This window comes from Pelodiscus sinensis, chromosome 16, assembly GCF_049634645.1.
Source record: "Pelodiscus sinensis isolate JC-2024 chromosome 16, ASM4963464v1, whole genome shotgun sequence".
NCBI classification, from domain to species: Eukaryota; Metazoa; Chordata; order Testudines; family Trionychidae; genus Pelodiscus; species Pelodiscus sinensis.
In genome coordinates, this window is record NC_134726.1 from 2,442,858 (window position 1) to 2,458,034 (window position 15,177).

The window sequence follows — 15,177 nt, forward strand, 5'->3', positions numbered from 1 at the left end:
ACGCCGCCCAAGCGGTGCCTCTATTGCAAGTCCCAGGCTCCCCACCCCCAGTTTTCAGGCCCTTGCTTAGGTTACTCATACTTACCTCAAACGTGACGAAGTCGTCAAACTCATCAGGACAGACAGGAGGCTCCTCCTCTCGGGTGTACCCCATCTCGTACCGCTGGCTGTTAGAATCTGAAAGCACACACAAGGAGCGGTTAGCTGTGAGTAACGCAGAGGAAAGCTCTGAGAAATCAGAAGTGGATTTGACCCCCAAAATTAAGAACGCATCCCTGCGAGAGCCAGTACTCACGGGGCAGTGTTGAAAGGACTTAATTTTCAGCCAAAAGGGTTTTTCCTATTTGTAATCATTAAAGATGCCCGTTTTAGAGCAGCCAGAGTCTCTCAAGTTCTACAACTGTCCCAAAAATATTAGGGACTAGCTTTAGCTATGAGCAGGTTTGATTTGTTACTAAGAGACAGAGGCAGCATTGTCTATCAGAGTGGATCAAAATCAATGATTTTTTTAATTAAAAAATCTGGTTATTTAAAATCCGTTTTTTTTAAAATCAATAAAATACTACAGTTCTCATTTGAAGTAAGTGACTGTTAAATCTGATCCCAGGCATGCTCCACCTACACGTAGTCTCATAACAATGAATGAACGGCTCTAGTCGGTCCAGCCGAACAGCCAGTTCTTGCTGCTTTCAAGTTCTGGGTCTTTGATTTCTGCTTCTCAGCAGGCCGGCGTGTGCAAAGACACCGGCTGGAGGGGACTGTTTTTGTTCTGTGCTCATGTAGTGGTGGCGGAGGAGTGGCTAGAGAGAAAAAGGGAAGCCATTCAGCACACACAGCTTCCTGTGTTCCCTCACACTTTTGCCATAGGAAAACTGGCATGGCTTCTGGGTGTAAGAGAGACCGTAACCAGGCGCACGGTGAAGAAATCCGTTCCCTGGGTAAACAGGGAAAGAACGGGTCAAGCGTAAGCAGGGCAAGAAGAAAATGCAGGGCCTAGTTGCAAGAATGAAACATCATAAAGAAAACAGCCTGTTGGGAGAAAACGCTGTGGATGGAGAAGTGGATCCATCTGAAGAACAATGTGGTTCGACTTTGCCACGCATCTTTCTTCAAGACTCTCCCTAGGCCTTTTAGTACAAGCTGGGGTTTAACAAGTACATTCCCAAGCTGTTCGCATGGTTGGAGGTTGCTAGAAAAAAGTTTAACCAGGGTTAGAGCCAGGATGGGCAAATACTGACCCCCGGGCCAGATCCAATCCGCCAGCCCGATCCGGTCTGTTGGGATCAGCCCGTAGCAACCCCCTGCCATTTTATTGCCCACCCCTGGTTTAGAATCACCTACCCAAGCATACAGCACACTAAAAGAAATCTAGAATTGCCAGTGAGTGTCGTTTTCTTATTCTATATACTTTATACAGGCCTCTTATTTTGGAACATCATGGTCACAGACCATAAGCGCGATGCCGTAAGTCTATTCTCTATTTCACGTCAGCGTAAGTCGGTTTTCCCAAAGGAGCCCCAACCTCGGCTTGCTTTCCATCAGTCTTAGCTTTTTGTGTAACTTGGAATCAGCTCTGCATCAAAGTGACAGTGGGAGTGAGGAAGATGAGAGTTAATTTAATGTTTGGAGGACTGGTCTGGTAGAGGTAATAAAATCTGAAAAATTTTAAAAATTAAAAAAAAATTTTTTAAATAAAAGCCATCAGCCGGCAACTTTGGAGACCGCTGCAATTGTAAACGTGAAACATTTAACACCGAGTTCAATAAAAGAAGAGCTATCATGTTTGTGGGTGGGATTTAGTTCTTGCCATTCCTTATATACTGCTGCTACATCTGCAGCTTGACATGAATAATGAGTATTACATACGAATTCCTACATTAATAAGTCCCAGCAGCTAAAAATCTCACCAAGTCTCACCTCTTAGAGGCTGTACAATGCTGCACCGAGTGGGACATTCCCATGTTTTAGAGATCAGATCCGTACCACAGTTTGAAGAAATATGTGAAGTAGTATCGATGGGAACCTTGATTTAAATCAATGACATTTTCGGTGATTAAAGTCAATCCACCCGGTGGTCTATTATAATTATTGGTACAGAACCCTGGCGAGTCTAGCTGGTCACTTACCTGCTCAGTCAAATTCCTCCTCCCCAGCCCCGTCTCCATTTCCCTTCCTAGCCACTGACTTGTCCTAAAGAGTCGTCACTCTAAATAGACAGAGACTGTCTCCATCTCGAGCCGAGCTTCTCGGCACTGCTGGAATACAAACAGTCATCTGCCAAACAAGCGGCTTGCAGCCAGTTCCGCACCTGCGTACCCGCCTGTTGCTCCACAGCGCTAGAAGTCTGGGGAATGATGCTTTTCCCCTAGGGGTGAAGAAAAAACAACCTTGCACAAGAATACATATCTGCCATCATCACCGGATCCTGAGTGAACACTTTGCCCCATAGATGGCCCTGATCTTGTTAGTTTCTGGGAGCAATTCACAGCGGGTGAGCGTTTACCTTCCTAAAAGCCCTTTATGGCTTCAGATCCCCGTCCCGACGTGGGCACCAAGAGAGCTAACATACAGAACGTCGAGCTGACAGCGACCAGACCTGCGCCAAACCATTAGGAATTGGGTGGCCGCCGACACTTTTGCCAAATATCATCTAGAAGTGCTCTAAGCTGGGCCAGGCAACATGGTGGCTGAAATACTGCAGCCTGGTCTATAATACTGCACCCACTGCTAGCAGCAGAGGGCAACATTTGTACAGGTCTAGAGTAAAAAAAGCCTCAGCAAAGAGCTCCTGGTTCAAAAGGACTATTCTCCTTGCTGGCCCTCTCTGTCTGCCTCAAGGCAAAACTATTTATTCACTTCCCTGCTGAGGGGGGCTTCTAGCCCGATGGAGAGAGCTGGACATGAAATACACGCCTCTCGAGAGGTTGATGGGAACACTGTACAATTAACACCAACAACATCTCGGCTACACTCGGCCTCGGTGGTCATTTCAGTCGGCTCAAAGGCAGTCTGCTCCCTCCCTTTCAGCTTGCTCCCAGTGGTGAGGAGAACGTGCAAGCGTTGCCACGTCTGTTTGGGAGCTGGCTCTCCTGCAGAGATCCCTCTGGGCAGCCAGTCTTTCCTTGGGATTTGTGCTTTGAAAACATAGCGCCGCCAAAGGGAACTTTGTGAGAAGGGGGATGGATTTCTCAGCAGCTGCCTGCACACTTGCCGCCAACCCTTCCTGCGGGAGCAACCCCTACAAGGCCCGTGCGCCTGTAAACCCCTCTGACTCCAGACTGCTTGCTCCCCCAGCAGTGGAGAGCAGACAATGAAGACAAAAAACCCCACGGGCAAGTTTTCAACTCCACTCATGGCCTTCCCGCTTATGCAGGCTCCTTCCCCCAGCCCCCTTCCATCCCATATGGTGCTTTGTATAGACCCAGGGTTACTATGGAGATCTCGCCTGTCTGTCCTCCCAACACAATAGGCTGCACTGAGCTTTCAAATTCCTGTCCAAATGAGCAGAAGAACAAAAGAACGACCTAGCTGCTTAGGCACTCCAGACCCACCAACTCTCCCTCACGTGCACATGCAGACACGGGGGGGGGGGGGGGGGGGGGGGGGGGGGAGGAGGTTTATAAGAGCTTGCCCAGGCTAGAATTGGTTCGGAAAGGATCCCATTGTCACTACCAGCAGCAGCAACGGGGGGAGTAGTGCAGAAAGGGCACTGGGGTTCACCAGCATTTGCACCCCTAGGCTGACGGACACCCAGGCACACACTCCTCTCTTCCCTGCTCCTCTCTCCTGGTCTCTGCTAACCTGCCACGTGGCCCGGTCACTCCAGCCCATCCCCCCCTCGCGCACACAGCTCTCTCGTCACAACCTGCTGCACCAATTTACTCCACATGCTCTTCCGGCCTCCCCCACCCCTTAGTTTAAGTTCACTGAACACACTGTCTGGAGTGCTTTCAGTTCCATCTCAGGCCCTCCCCAGTGTGGCTTCCTCTCCTGGCTAGCATGCCCCTGGAAGAAGATGCCCTCTGATGGCTTCCATCAAGGCGCAGAATACACCGCGACCAGCGCTGCTGCTGGCGTAGCAGGATGGGCTAGTGAATCGCCCAGAGCAGGAGGAGGTAGGACCTTCAAGTTCTAGCCACAGCTCTGACAGCGATGCCTTTGGACAAGTCATTGAAGTGCTCCGTGCCTCAGTTTCTCCATTTGTCAAAGAGGAGCCAGTTCCTTGAGACGCGTGAGGATAAGTGTTTATAAAGGGCACTGTAGGAGCGGCCGTATTTCCTGAAAGGCCTTGAGTTACGCTACAAAGCAGAACAGGGAGCTAGCACAGCAAGTCTGAGCAGAGAGCACGCCAGAAACAATAGAAACTGGCTTTGGGACACACCTCGGAGGATTTCAGTAGATGGAGAGCACGGAAGGCAGGGACAGGCAGGTCACTAGCAGAGCCATTTGTGTCTGCTTCACTTCAGTAGGACCTCAGAAACCACATCCTTCTAAGCACGCTGTCGACTCACTTCAATGCTGGGAGCTACAAGCCAGCACGCTCACAATTAGGGACGTAAAAAAAAATTTCTTAATTGGTTCAGCTTCACATTTCACTGGTTAACCAATTAAAAGGGGATTCCCCCCGTCCCCAATGGCCAGGCAGCCTCTACCTGCTCCGGCCCCCACTGGTTAACCTTTCACATCCCTACTCAGCATGCCTTGACCAAAAATGATTGCACAGGGGTAACTCAAATTCTTCAACCCCAGGTAGTGAGGTTTGGCGCTTGTCCCCCAGCTCAGCATTGAGGAGACCTGGAAAGAAACCCAGTGCCCTTGTACACGAGATGATGTGGGGGTGGGATGGGGGACAACAGGCTGGGTGGAAGCCGCGCGCTCCTCGGAAAGCAAGTGCTATTTAACTTGGACAGTAACACCGCACCGACATTAAGGGGACGAGCTTACGAAAAACCGAGGCCTTCCAAAGCAAGGTGCTCACGCTATGCGGCGAACTCAGACGCCGGCGGGTCAGCGAAGCCAAGGACTACGGATGCGTCAGAGCAGAAGCACCTGTGCAAGCAGCCCGCAGCAGAGGGGCAAGCCATTCACTGCGCTGGGTTACAAAGATACAGGGTCGCGGGACTGGTATTTCCAGAGCCATTGCTGCCCCCATCTGCCTTTAGTCTAGTCCCAAACAGTCCCCCGGATGTAACTGCAAGGTAGAATTAGCACTGGCCTTATAATCCTCCTACTTCAGGGCAGGGTGTACTTTACACACACAGAGCCCGGTTTCAGCAAGAGACCTTGTGTCAGCGTGTTGGGGTTCCCCTTGATCCTGCAGCCCCGTAGCAGCAAGAACAGACTCCACCAGCAGCCTGGAGAGGGTTTGTTGCTTCTCCAGGATACAGCACAGCAGACGTGATGTGGTTACAGGAGTCAGGGCCAGGATGCCTCAGGCCCCCTTGAGATGGGGTGCCTGGGCCCTTAGATTTCTAGCCCCCTCCTTAGTCTCCTTCATGGTTCCAGCCCAAGACTGCCCCTTCCCCCGCACACTCACTTCCTTAGTTCCCTTGTTGCCGTCAACCGGTCTGACCGGTTGGGTCTTTGTCCACATGACCTAGGCAGCCCACCTGCTGGGCAGTGCTCACAGGCAGAGGCCAAGAGGGGTCATCCACAGCCCACAGCATAGCAACCTGCAAGGAACTGACACTACATCACAACATGTGGGTGAGTCCGTGGGACTCGCATCAAAGCACAGGGGGGGCACCAGGTTACAGAGCAGACAGCACCCCCACTATGTCACAGACCTTCACTTTGCAGTGCTGCCTCCGGGTAAAATGGGGGCACTGATCAGGCACCTCCCCACCCCACAGGATGGGCAGCACTAGCTTCTTTCTGCTGCTCCAAATTGGACTCAATTTCTAGGCATCCCCGGGCAAGGAGAACCTCCCCTCCCCGCCCTCATTCCGCGTCTGTTACCGTTGACACTGCTGCTCTTGGCTTCCCGCGAGAACCAAAACCGGAGCCAAGAGCAGATGAAGGAGCCGCTTCAGCTCTCCCCAGCTTTGGAAAATTGCTTCTACCCGCCCCCAATCATGCTAGTAGCTCCCCAGTGACGGAGCGTGTGGGAGTTAGAGAGGTCCTACGGCTCCCAGTCCCACCAGATGGGCTGCTAAAAGGACGTGGAGGGAGGAAGAGAATGGTGAATGGGGTAGTCAGCCTGGAATGCAGGGGAGAGTGAGGAAGGAACAGACCAGGCGTTTGGTGGAATCACATGAATGACTGTCAGAGGTGAAAGTAACCAACAGTGTTGTATCAGGGTGGGGGGGGGGGGAGAATACAACAGTATCTGTAAGAAATGAAGTGGGCATCACATGGCTTTGGTTTCTCAGTGTTTTTTGCTCAGAGTGCCTTAGCTCCAGAAAACACATTAAATGAAAGAGGGGAAAGGCAAAACGTTCACACAAGGTGGGTTTGTTCTCACACTCGCAGAATCCACAAAGCAAGACTCCTAGAGAACACGTTTACACTGCACAAAAGGGGTCCTGCACTCAGGCTGGTGAATCTGGATTAAACTAGCAGTGAAGACACAGCCACTCCATTTTAGCTCATGTGAGCATACAGATTCCCCTAGAGGTCTTGACTCGAGCTGCTGAGTTTACCTCGTAAAGACCAAAAGTAGAAAGAACATTTAAAATAAACGGACTGAGAGCGTTTCATCTGAAGTGGGCTGTGCCCGCAGACGCTCATGATACCATCCACATGGTGGGTTAGTCTCTAAGGAGCTGCAGGACTAGTCGTTGTTTAAGTTTTGACAATGGGCATGACCGCCTTGAGAGGCCCAGGACGGGAAGAGCAGAGTGCACTGATGGTCATAACTGGCAATGGCGCGGTAAAGAGCACAAACCACAGGTCTCGTTCCCTCTCCTTCGAACGCAAAGGCAAAACCAAGAGTTGAATCTAAGGACTGGAACGAGACCTGCTTTTTCCTGCCCCTCCTAAATGACTGGTCGGCAGGAATGTTTGCTTTGTCTTTTGCATGCAGCTGCATTTCTGGACTGGACAGAGGGAGATGAAGAGAGAGGCTGGAGAAAGCAGATGTGCATTGGGGAAGTTCTCTATTCTTCCAAACGAGAAACTGCCCTTTGCTACATGGGCTCCGATTTGGAACTGGGGCTGGCTGCAGTCCGAGGCTAAGCTTTCAAGGGCTATGTCTAGACTGCAAAGAAAAGTCAGAAAAAGATACGCAGCAGTTCACAACTTGTGTATCCTTTTTCTACTTCTTTTTTTCCCCCCAGAAGAGACTTTTCCAAAATTTGGCCCATCTACATGGGGCCAAATTTTGGAAAACCTCCTCATTCTGAACATCCCTTCTTCCTCATACAATGAGGAATACATGGATGCTGAAAGAATGTGCCTGCTTTATCGGAAACTGTTCCGAAAAAGTTGGCGCGTTCCTTGGACTTGGCATAGCTTTTCCAAGATATCTCCCGGAAAAGCTCTGCAGTGTAGACATAGCCAAGGAGACGCGATACCCCTGCATAGGATGGCATAGAATTGGATACTCTTGGTAAAAAACCACAACAAAGTAGCTTTCGGACCAGAAAGATCCTTGTGCAAATCCATTTCATTCTGCCCGAGAGCTGCTCAACTTGAGCCATGGTCTTCGGGCAGCTTGCTTGAGTCCTTCCCTGTCGTTCCCATACCAGGGCTGCAGTGATCCGGCCTATGACCATCTTAGCTACAACCTTCTTGCATTCCTTTTGGAATGAGGTCAACGTACTGTGTCATCTGCTAGATCGTTCTGGGGCAAATCTACGACTCTCCAATGGTCCACATTCATTCTTGGTGGAACTATTTAAATAAGTCATTGGAGTTACACCAGGGATTAAGTGGACCCAAATAAAATAAAATAAATGTATTCATCCCAAATAAATTTTAAAAATTACATATACTTATACTTTTTACTACTCTTGGTACCACATAAGAAATGCAAAAGGCAGCTTTCTTGCTATCTGCTTCTACTCTTTCTAAACTGCCATGAGCACAGAAGTGAATTCAGCTACTCATATAAACAGAACGCTGGAGTACATAGCATGCTCTGTTCGGATTCTTTGTGAGCTTCTGTACATGAACTCCTAACAGTGAGAAAGATATTTCATGGTTGAGGAATGTTTGCTTATTCTCCACCCTAACCGCAGTTCTTACTTTTACTCCATCAACTCTGAGGGGAGACAAACCACGTTCTGTGATTAGCCAAGTCTCACTGGCTGCTCTGACATAGGAAGTGCTACTCTTTCATCCCAAAGCGATACCTACATATAGTCGCAAGAAGGTAACTTGCACGACTGCTGTTGTCCTACGACTTACCTTAGTAAAATACCTGCTGGGCTGAAATTGCTCAATTCTCTCTGAAAATGAGAATCTAAAATGGACCACCACTTTAAAAACTTACACGTGGCATTTAATTTCAGAAAGGGGAACGATGCAAAAATGAGGAGGTCAGTTAAATTAAAAAGGCACAGCGTCAAAAGGAAAATCCCTGCAAGCTGCATGGAAACTTTTCAGACACCATAATAGACACTCAGCTGAAATGTATCTCCAAATTAAAACAGAATAAGAAAGCCTAAAAAAGCACCACCGTGGCTTGACAACCAAATAAAAAAGCAGTGAGAAAGGCATCACTTAAAAAGTGGACTTTAAATCCTCATGAGGAAGACGGAAGTATAAAAATATAATTAAGGCCATAAAGGAGTCTGAAGAACAGCTAGTCAAAAATTCAACAAGTGACAACAGAAATGTTTTAAGTACATCAGAAGCAGGAAGCTGGCTAAACAATCAGTGGGGGCCCCCCGGATGATGGAGATGCTAGAGGATCACTCAGACAATAAGGTCATTGCAGAGAAACGAAATAAATTCTTTGCATTAGTCTTCATGGCTGAGGACGTTTGGGAGACTTCCAAACCAGCGCCATTCTTTTTAGGAGACATATCTGAGGAATTGTCCCAGATTCAGGTGTCATTACAGGTGGTGATGAAACAAATTGATAAACTAAAACCAGTAACAAGTCACCAGAATTAGATGGCATTCACCCAAGAGTTCAGAAAGAACTGAAAATGTGAAATTGTGGAACGACTAACTGTGGTTTGTAACCGATTCTTTAAATTACGAAAGGATAGCCAAATGTGACATTAATTTCCAAAAAGGGATCCAGAGTTGATCCCGGCAATTACAGACTAGTAGGTTTAACTTCAGAACCGGACAAACTGGTTACAGCTATAGTAAAAAACAAAGTTGTCTGACACAGATGAACAAAATTTGTTGGGAAAAAGTCAACATGGTTTCTGTAAAGGGAAATCATGCCTCAATTTACTAGAATTCTTTGAGGAGAGTCTTGGGCAGTACTAAACTGCACAAGATAGTTAAGTCCAAAGCAGACTATGAAGAGCTTCAAAATGATCTCACCAAACTAGATGACTGGGCAACACAATGGCAGATGAATTTGAATGTCGATGAATACAAAGTAACGCACATTGGAAACGATCCCAATTGTGTGTGTAAAACGATGGGGACTAAATGAGCTATTTACCACTCAAGCGAGAGATCTTGGAGTCGCAGTGGATAGTTCTCTGAAAACATCCACTCAATGTGCAGCAGCAGTCAAAAAAATAACAGGAATCATTAAGAAAAAAAAATCAATCAATTGGAATACAAGCTGTAGTTACATTTCAGTGTATGGTCTACAGAGTAATATGTACGGACTTTGCTGGTGCTTTTTACGTAGCCTACTGTAAAACTAGGCAAATATCAAGAGGAGCTGAAAACCTCTGTATATCCTCAGGGGTAGGTGTAACTGTGCTGAAAGCCACTGCTCTGTGCCTCCCTAGGCTCTTCTCACGACTGCAGTGTGGTCTCCACCCCAATAGCTGTAGGACAATTTTATTCTCTGTAACAGCAATTAACTCCTACGCAAAACCTACAGCTGGCGTTGTAATGGACTATTAAGCTGCATCAGCCTGTTCCGTCATTAGGTGGCATGGTGGGTAACACACCTTCCTGAAACAGCGGACACAAGCCCTGCAGCTGGTCCACATCTGCTATGGACCAACAGGCCAGTTCTCAATGGCTCTGGGGCACAAATGAGAAGTTTGTTTTGTTTTGTTTTTTAAAGACACCACGACGCTTGAACCACCCTCCGCAAATGAGGGGAAAAGCAGCACATTTTTATGGGAGGGGGGTAAAGCTTTTTAAAGCAAAGTCTGGGGGAAGGAGACGATGCATTGAAATACTTCTCTGTCTTTTCAAAAGGGGCTTCAGGTCACGTGGGGCAAGAAAGACTGCCCCCTTCATCGCTGGGGGAGACACCCACCTCACCTCTTCCCACGGGCTAACAGGCACATCTTTTAATACGTCGGGAGAACCAAGAACAAGGAGAACCCCAGGTCGAATAGCTGGGATTTAAATCCGCATCAATACAAGAGATCTGAGTTGCGAAACAAGACAAAGATGCCTTAAGCGTGAGTAAATTAACCTTCTCCCCCCTCGCTATTCATCTCTCTACACAAGTTGTACTGCACTGGAGTTACCTGCAGCCAGCTGAAAGCTCGCTGCCTCTCTACCCTGTGAAATTACGTCGGCATCAAGAAATGTGTTCTGAGCTACTAAGATGCTTCCCTTAGGAGTCTGTTACTGAAATACCATAAATATTCACAGAAACATTTAATTCCTAGGGTTTAGCCTGTTTTGAGGGGTGAGGGAAGAAGTTAACATCCTCTCCCTGAAAATCCCCGGTCCCGGTGCAAGGACACGGCGTAATGGGATACACAGAAAAGCGGTCAGTAATTCTGACTCATTCTTGCTCTTGAATCAATCCCGATTTTACATTCATGGCAGTTCCTGTGCTCCCGTGACAGTTCCAAAGGCATCTGCTGTTCCACCTTCAGCCATGGAATAAAACGCCTAATAGTTGGCAGTTTAGGACAGGCTGGGCACAAGCAGAGCCATTAATCAATCTTTTCAATCGTGACACCATAGGAGTAAAAATCTCAGCACCAAACCTGGACCAAGCAAACAGACTGCACGTCCCGACGCACCGAGAATCTAGCATTCTTCATCAAGCGTACACAACATCACGCAACACTTCCTATTTCCAACTGATTGCCTATGACCCCTAACGATTCTACTGTTCACTACACGCTACCAACAGCCTCTGCCGCAGAATACCTGCAAAGCACTAGCTGGGATACACTTAGAATTCTGGACTCTAAACCAGAATCCTTAATTTGCATATCAAAACCAGCTGGCTAAGAATGTTTGAGTGCACGTGAACATGGGTTTTGTCTATGCTGGTGCATTGAAGGCTTTTTATTTTTTGTAGGCAAACTCTCCTTGGGCGGTCTGCATTTCAGCTGTGAGAACCAAGGGTTTCCGTTACCAGATGGAGAAGAGGAGGCTAGATGTATAAAAAGTCTTGTCTTCTCCCTCCACACATGCATCCTGTACCTTCTTCCTGGTTGTAAGTCACACACTACGACTGCTTCATGCAGAACTGGAACAGCCTCAATAAAACAGCTCAACAGCTGTAAAAAAATAATGAAATAAAAGCATCAAGTGACACCATATGGTGTGTCAGGCAGACAGCCACAACTGATCAGTGGATCGTGAGCAACCAAGTTTCTCCATCTGTGCTAACATGTCCCCTAGAGCTATCAAATCCAGAGAAGCACCAATGGGGTTTTGATAACAAATGCACATCCAGTCTGAGTAGACTATCCACTGGCCAAGCCACATTCCCCTTTAAAAAAAAAAAAAAAGTCATAGATCAGGCACCTCAAAAAGTCACAAGATTGTAAAATAATAAAGGTCGGATTCTTTGTATTGAGTGTCTGGTTTTGCAACCCTGGAGAGGGTTGTTTTCAAGCTTCTCTCTGCATCCAGGATGGCTAAGAACTTGCTTAAAACAATCCCCCAAACAAACAAACAAAATCAACCACTGTGCCTCAACCGCCCCCCCCCCCCCCCCCCCCGAGACTCTCATAATCACCTGATGCCAGGAGTTCGGGCTTTACAAAAACCTGCCCAAACTTGGGAGCCCTGAGCTACAAACCCTAAGAACTGGCGACACTTTCACCAGAAGCCCCTGCTCCGGAACCCTCTCAAGACTCCCCCTCCCCAACTGGAAACACCACACTGGGGCCCCTGGAGAAAGATCTTTGCGTTACTCGGAGTTTCCTCCAACACAACCGAAAGGGGTACAAAGTGGAGAAAGAGCAATAGAGAAAAAGGATGAGTCACATGACCCAAGGACCACAGAGATCACCACCAAGTTAAAAGACTCAATGGAAGGGAAAAAACTCAAAATTGCGACTCAGTTTCCCCCAATAGCATGCGTGAGGCAAGTCAGACACAACGTCTATTAAAATACAGATGGCACCTGTTTGTCACTGGACTGCACTGCTGGGGATACTTCCAAAAGGGGAAGACTGCCCCGCCTTCGAAGGCAGCGTCTCTCAGGGGTTAGCAAGCAGGCATTTTAAGGTCGTCTCATTCTCCAACATGAGCCAAATTCAAAGCAGGGCAGACAGTCTGCAGCCCTTGAAATGGCAAGTTGCCCCATTTACCACCCTGGCACGGTAACTGCCATTACTGAAGCTGGACATTACGCACATCAACAGCGTTAACGAGGTCCCAGTTGATCAGAGCATGCAAGGAAGGAGGGGGAGGGGAGAATCTTATGAAGAGCTGCACTAATGGGTGAGTGGCTTCTTGTAGGGCGCTTCCTGTAACTGGGGAGGACTAGCGTGTCCCTCCCCCGACCACAGATCGTGGACTCAGCAGAGCAGAAGGAAAAGCTTGCTCAGGGGAAGCCAACCCAGGAGAGAGTCCAGCAGGAGGACTCAGCCAGTCTGCTCCCGCAGAGCATAAAGCGGCAGGAGTCTGGGATTCTGAAGTCTCAAGAATTCTGGGAACCAGGCAGAGCAGCCAAGCGTCCGATTTCTGACCAGAACACCCAGACGAAAAGGGCTGTGAAAAGTCTGGTGTGTGGGTGGCTACATGTGCAGTCTCCCCTCCTCCCACGTGCTGGCTCCACAGCTCCCACTGGTGGGGAACTGCAACCAATGGGAACTGCGGGGCTGGTGCCTGTAGGAACGAGGGCAGAGCCTCCCCGACTGCCCATGTGCTTAGGAGCTGTGGGACCTGGTGGCTGTTTCCTGGGAGCCACAGTAAGCATCACCAGCATCCAAAACCTCCCCTGCACCCAACTCCAAGTCCCCCACCACATCCTGAACCCCTCATCCCTGGCCTCAGTCAGAGCCTTGACCTCCTGCACCCCACTCCTCTGCTGAACCCCAAACCGCTCATTCCCAGCCCCACTCCAGAGTGCCCCTCCCCCCCCCACACAAACACCCCGTGTGAGGGTGGAAAGCGCGAGCAATGGAGCAGGGCAGGGGAGTTGGTCGTGTGCAGTTAGAAATAGGGACGTGGACGTGTAGCCATTTGCACGGTTAACTGAGGAGCCTGGACTCACTGGTTGACAGGGCCGGTCACATGCAATTCCCCTCCCTCCACCCCCCCCCCACAACTGCCTCTGTAGCCGCGTGTATTGAATTTTTCGGCACTTACACAATGACATAAAAATGCTTTTTGACAACCTTCGTTGGAAAGTTGGCAACCCTAGAAGCAGGGCCCTCAGCACACGTCTGCTCCAGTCCTGCCCATGCAGGTCTCAATGTCCCTGAGAGGAAGCCTGCCCTCAGGAGCCCTGCAGGGAACATCTAGTGACCTCCTGAACATCTGCCCAGCGCTTTGGGGTCTTGAGGAGCAGAAGGTGACTCGCGGATGGAGTCGTTTCCTGGGCATAGCTTGCTTGTACTTGGCTTGTGAGCCACTACGACCTCCACATCTTTCCCCATTACTCCTTCCTAAGCAGCTGTTTCCAATCGAGTGCGCACAACTGAAGGGCCTTAAGGGTTTGAAGCCATTGAAAATAAACTATTCAACCCTCAGACTCATTAAGAAACACTGTGCTTTACTTGGAGTCCTAGGATTAATAAAAACATAAGGGAATGTGGAGTGTATTCGCTACCATGGCAGCACAAAAGTCAAACTTCAAACTCAGTTATCTTTTAAATTGTTTCATGTTGCCATGGTAAGAAAGGTCTTAACACCTTTGACTTTCTGGACCTATTACTTGGATCCAATTTTTAAAAAGCATCCCACCACGGCAATGAATTATTAAAAAGAAACGTTAGCCAGGGCTCTGTTCATGGATGCTCTTCTCAGATAGCAATTTATTAGATTAATGGCCCTTTTCCTTCTTCGCTACCTCTTCAAAACTTAAGAGCAGTTCTTATTACAGAGCTGCAGCACACCAAGCCTTCGAGCTATATCATCTGCACCGAGCTGCAAATATTTACATTCAAAACGCCCCAAGGAAAAGCTGAATGGTTATAAAATCATCATGCAACCAAGTGGCCATAAGCCACTCCCACCTGTGAGAGCGAACGTGCGCCTGGAACCAGACCTTGCCAAAGGGGGTTTCAGTAAAACCCGACTCCTTTCACACTTGTGGGTGTGTTGCTCTAAAACAGGAATAGTCACACTGAGGCGTGCGAATGCGTCTGCTGCAGCTCTTTGCAGCATTGGGTATTAAAACAGCGTGATGCAATTAACAGCCAATCCGGATTCTTGCATGAGGTTATTAACCCATTAAGTTATCAACTTGCATTAAGTTACTAACTTCTGTGCTGGGAGAATTAGACACAAACAAACAGAGAGAGAGAACTAGAGACAACAAAACAATGAATTCGCACCGCCGCGATTCTAAAACAGGTGTCACCGGCACTGCTGTTGTGTCAGCATAGCTCTCTGACCGTGCGTTTGGTGAACACCCAAACACCGTATTATCGATGCCAAAATAAGTAACAGTGTTGGAACACTTATGGAGGAAAATACATACGGGATGTTTTGTATAATTCAGTGCAGAACATATCAAGACCCCGCCTCAGCATTTTGAAGATTAAAACAGAAAATGTGCTCTAAAAGGGCTGAGAACAATCATTTATACAATCATAGAATCACAGAGCTGGAAGAGACCTCAGGAGGTCGTCAAGTCCAGCCCTCTGCCCAAGGCAGGGCCAATCCCAACTAAATCAACCCAGCCAGGGCTTTGTCAAGCCGGGACTTAAACACCTCTAG

At 48.3% G+C, this 15,177-nt stretch overlaps 1 protein-coding gene across 2 annotated transcripts in view; it reads right to left on the bottom strand.

Moving 5' to 3' along the window:
* The window catches only part of RAB11FIP3 (RAB11 family interacting protein 3), a 109,860-nt gene that overhangs the window by 57,471 nt on the left and 37,212 nt on the right, over positions 1 to 15,177 (bottom strand). For both annotated transcript variants that reach the window (XM_006113864.2, XM_006113865.2), the window contains exon 3: positions 86 to 177. In XM_006113864.2, coding sequence (XP_006113926.2) covers positions 86 to 177 — 92 coding nt within the window. The remainder of the gene's footprint in view (positions 1 to 85; positions 178 to 15,177) is intronic.